Source organism: Fundulus heteroclitus, chromosome 9 (genome assembly GCF_011125445.2).
Source record: "Fundulus heteroclitus isolate FHET01 chromosome 9, MU-UCD_Fhet_4.1, whole genome shotgun sequence".
In the NCBI taxonomy this organism is placed as follows: Eukaryota; Metazoa; Chordata; class Actinopteri; order Cyprinodontiformes; family Fundulidae; genus Fundulus; species Fundulus heteroclitus.
Genome location: NC_046369.1, coordinates 13,176,883 through 13,179,907, shown reverse-complemented (window position 1 = coordinate 13,179,907; position 3,025 = coordinate 13,176,883). Strand labels below are relative to the sequence as shown.

General features: G+C 42.0%; 1 protein-coding gene across 1 annotated transcript; it reads right to left on the bottom strand.

Annotated features, from left to right (window-relative positions):
- Positions 1-414: 414 nt before the first annotated feature.
- LOC105939993 (N-acetyllactosaminide beta-1,3-N-acetylglucosaminyltransferase 3) lies at positions 415-1,780 on the bottom strand (the record flags this gene model as incomplete). Its single annotated transcript, XM_036141035.1, is given in 1 exon segment — positions 415-1,780. A coding segment is annotated over 1 exon segment (1,131 nt). The 3' UTR covers positions 415-643.
- Positions 1,781-3,025: the final 1,245 nt, after the last annotated feature.

Here is a 3,025-nt window from a genome sequence, read left to right as displayed (position 1 = left end):
ATTTCCACAAGAATGTGTACACATTTCAGAACCACTGTAAATGTTACAAAGAACCTCAATCTGACAAATGTTGTCTAAAGGGTTCCTAAATAGTTTACTAGAAGATTAGACATCTCTGTCACAAAATCGTTGGCTCAACGTGTGCTAAATAAATAGATCGGCATCAGCTGCAACATGTGAACAGAAAAACTAGCCTGGTAAAACAAGAAACAGGGCTTGCTTTTTTTTTTTTTTTAAGTCCAGTAAAAGTTTAAAGTTTTTAGTGATCATGAATTATTGACAACAAAAAAAAACAGACCGACACTATCCACTCCCAATCAAACAGAAAAGCTATAAAAATATATCACTCTGTAGTCACAATATAACTTCATATTTCATACTTTATGATTTAATTGGCAGACTCAATCTCAAAGGTAACAGAACCAACTCAGCAAAGCAGTTCATAAAAAAAAACTTGTCCAGAACCCAAACGATTAACTGAAATTACATTCTTCGGGTTCAAAACAAAGACAATGTTTTAAGTCCACCTGACACAAGTAAATAAAAAAAAATGCATTAGTCAAAGCCAGTGCAATGTGTCCATGCAAATTTATATATACATTTGCATGGTCATTTGAGCTGGTGCACAAGATATTGTTCAGTTCTATTGGGCCTTTCCTGAGGAGCCACATATTAGATTTGGGTTCTGTATTCTGTTCCACATGAGGAAAATGGAACCTGGGAGAAATCTGTGCACCAGCAACATTTCTTTATAGAAGCACGGACTGTATCCATCTACCTTGCGGGAGGGAATGTGTAGCCCCGCGGTCTTCACACCCATGTGTGAGGTGGGGTCAAGTCCGGCTTTGGCCAAACACATCCCCATGTAAACATCGTCGATGGGAAGAATCGGTATGGATTTGGACATGCGGTATATGATCCCTGCTGTGTACCCTGACAGAAGGAAGCCCCCTCCACCGCAGTACGGAGGGTATGAGTTTGATTCCTGCACCTGAACTGGGATAAAATATTTGCTCCCCGGTGCTCTGATGGGCCCCACGTTCATGATCAGGTGACCGGTGAAGAGATGACGGCCCCCGTCATTCTGCTCGAGGCTTTGGAGATACACGACCATGTTGCTCGTGTGGGCGAACACGTCGTCGTCGCCGTTAAAGAGGAAGCGAGCGTTTGGACAGTTTCTCTCCATCCATTCCAGGAAGAGTATTTGCTTCAATGTGAGGTTATAAAACGTGTCGTTGAAGTCCCACTGGAGGATGTCTCTGTATTCCTGTTGCTCAAGCTTGAGGAGATTGTTCAGTCTTTCTTCATCGTAACCGTCACCCGACACTCCGGAGATGAAAATCCTTCGAATCCACACGCCTCTGTGTAGCCGCTCTGCAGCCCAGGTTTTCCGCAGCACCTCCCGCCGTTCGTAGTTGGCCGGGGAGCTCTTGATGACCAGCAGGAGGAAAACATCTCCAGACTTCTCAGCTCCTCCGCATTTATCGGGGAGGTCCAGCAGCAAGGGGAAATGCCGACAGTGACGGTAGTAGAGGAAGTCTTTGATTGTCTGAGGAAGATCTGAGAAGCCTGTGACGTTTGAAGCGGTCACGTTTATCTGGCATTTTTGCCAGGAGTGTGTATAAGAGTTGTTTTTGATGGGTGGCTCTGTTTGCTCGCTTTTCTCTCTGGAGGGCTTGAGAGAGGAAACGGTTGTTTGTGGCTCCTTATAGAAAACGAAGACCAACAGGCAAAGAGCTCCAACAACGATGACAATCCTTGTCTTGATTTTCATCGTCTTTGAAACTCTGAAGTGGAGACAAAACAGAGGCTTTATTGTAACACATGAATAATAAATAAGAAAAAGGTACAAAGCATGGAATGAAACGAAACAGTTCACATAACGAATGATGATCTGGATGCTGGTCAAATTTTAGAATGGTTATTAATGGATCATATTAAAAACATCTAGATTTTGAACTACCACTATTTGTGAAAGAAAAACAAATGAAAGCTTTTCCTGTGATTAAACAGCAATTCTGATTTTGATACAGCTGAAGTTAAAAAGTCCAGAAATATAATGATTTACGACACAAAAATTATTTAAAAGCATGGAATTGTCTAAACACCTGACAGAAAATCTGAATCAGGTCTAACATTGACTGCAATAGCAACGCAATTCAAACAGTTCTTTAGGTAAACTGTGGGGGAGCATGTTAGTTATTATATAGTTTAGGCTAGAGCTGTGTGTCGATTCATATTTCAGGAATCGATTCATCTCGGTGCGCGCTCGTGGTGCAGCGGGTAGCGCGACCCAAATACGGAGGCCTTAGTCCTCGATGCGGTTCACCCAGGTTCAAATCCGACCCGCGGTCTTTTGCTGCATGTCTCTTCCACCCCCCCTTCCTGTCAGCCTACTTTCATAAAAAGCGAGCCACTAGAGCTGCAAATTATTATTTTTTTATTCATCTCAAGATTTAGAATCGATTCTTTTTTATCTGATTCGGTCTGATCTCAAATTGTTTTGCTGGTATTAAAACATCCGTTTTGCTGTAACCTGAATTACATGACTGTGTGGTTATGCAACATAGCGATACTAGTATTATATTAACATTTAACAGCAAAGTAATAACGTAACGGCGGCTGTCAGGATCAAACCCTCTCCTTTGATGTTGAGACGATTGCTTTCACAAACATGCTGTGGGGCAGAATACCCAAACAGATCCAGGGTAGAAAGCAGAGGCTGCCAGAGATATCTAAAGCTGCTATTTGGAAACTAACCTGGTGCATTATTAAAAATATAACATTAAAAATTCACCTCCCAGAGTGGAGTGTGAACTGGTAATGCCGGCTTACACATTTAAGTTCACAATGGAAAACGCATTTTTTAAAATCGATCTTTGGTTATCTGAGTCGATCTTTAGGAATTAATTTGAGAATCGAATCGGAAAATCGATTGTTTTAACGCAGTCCTAGTTGAGGCTTACCTGCAAGGGAGGGATGTTGTTCAGGGAACAGTGTTCGTGACACTGATTGCTAAGGCTCT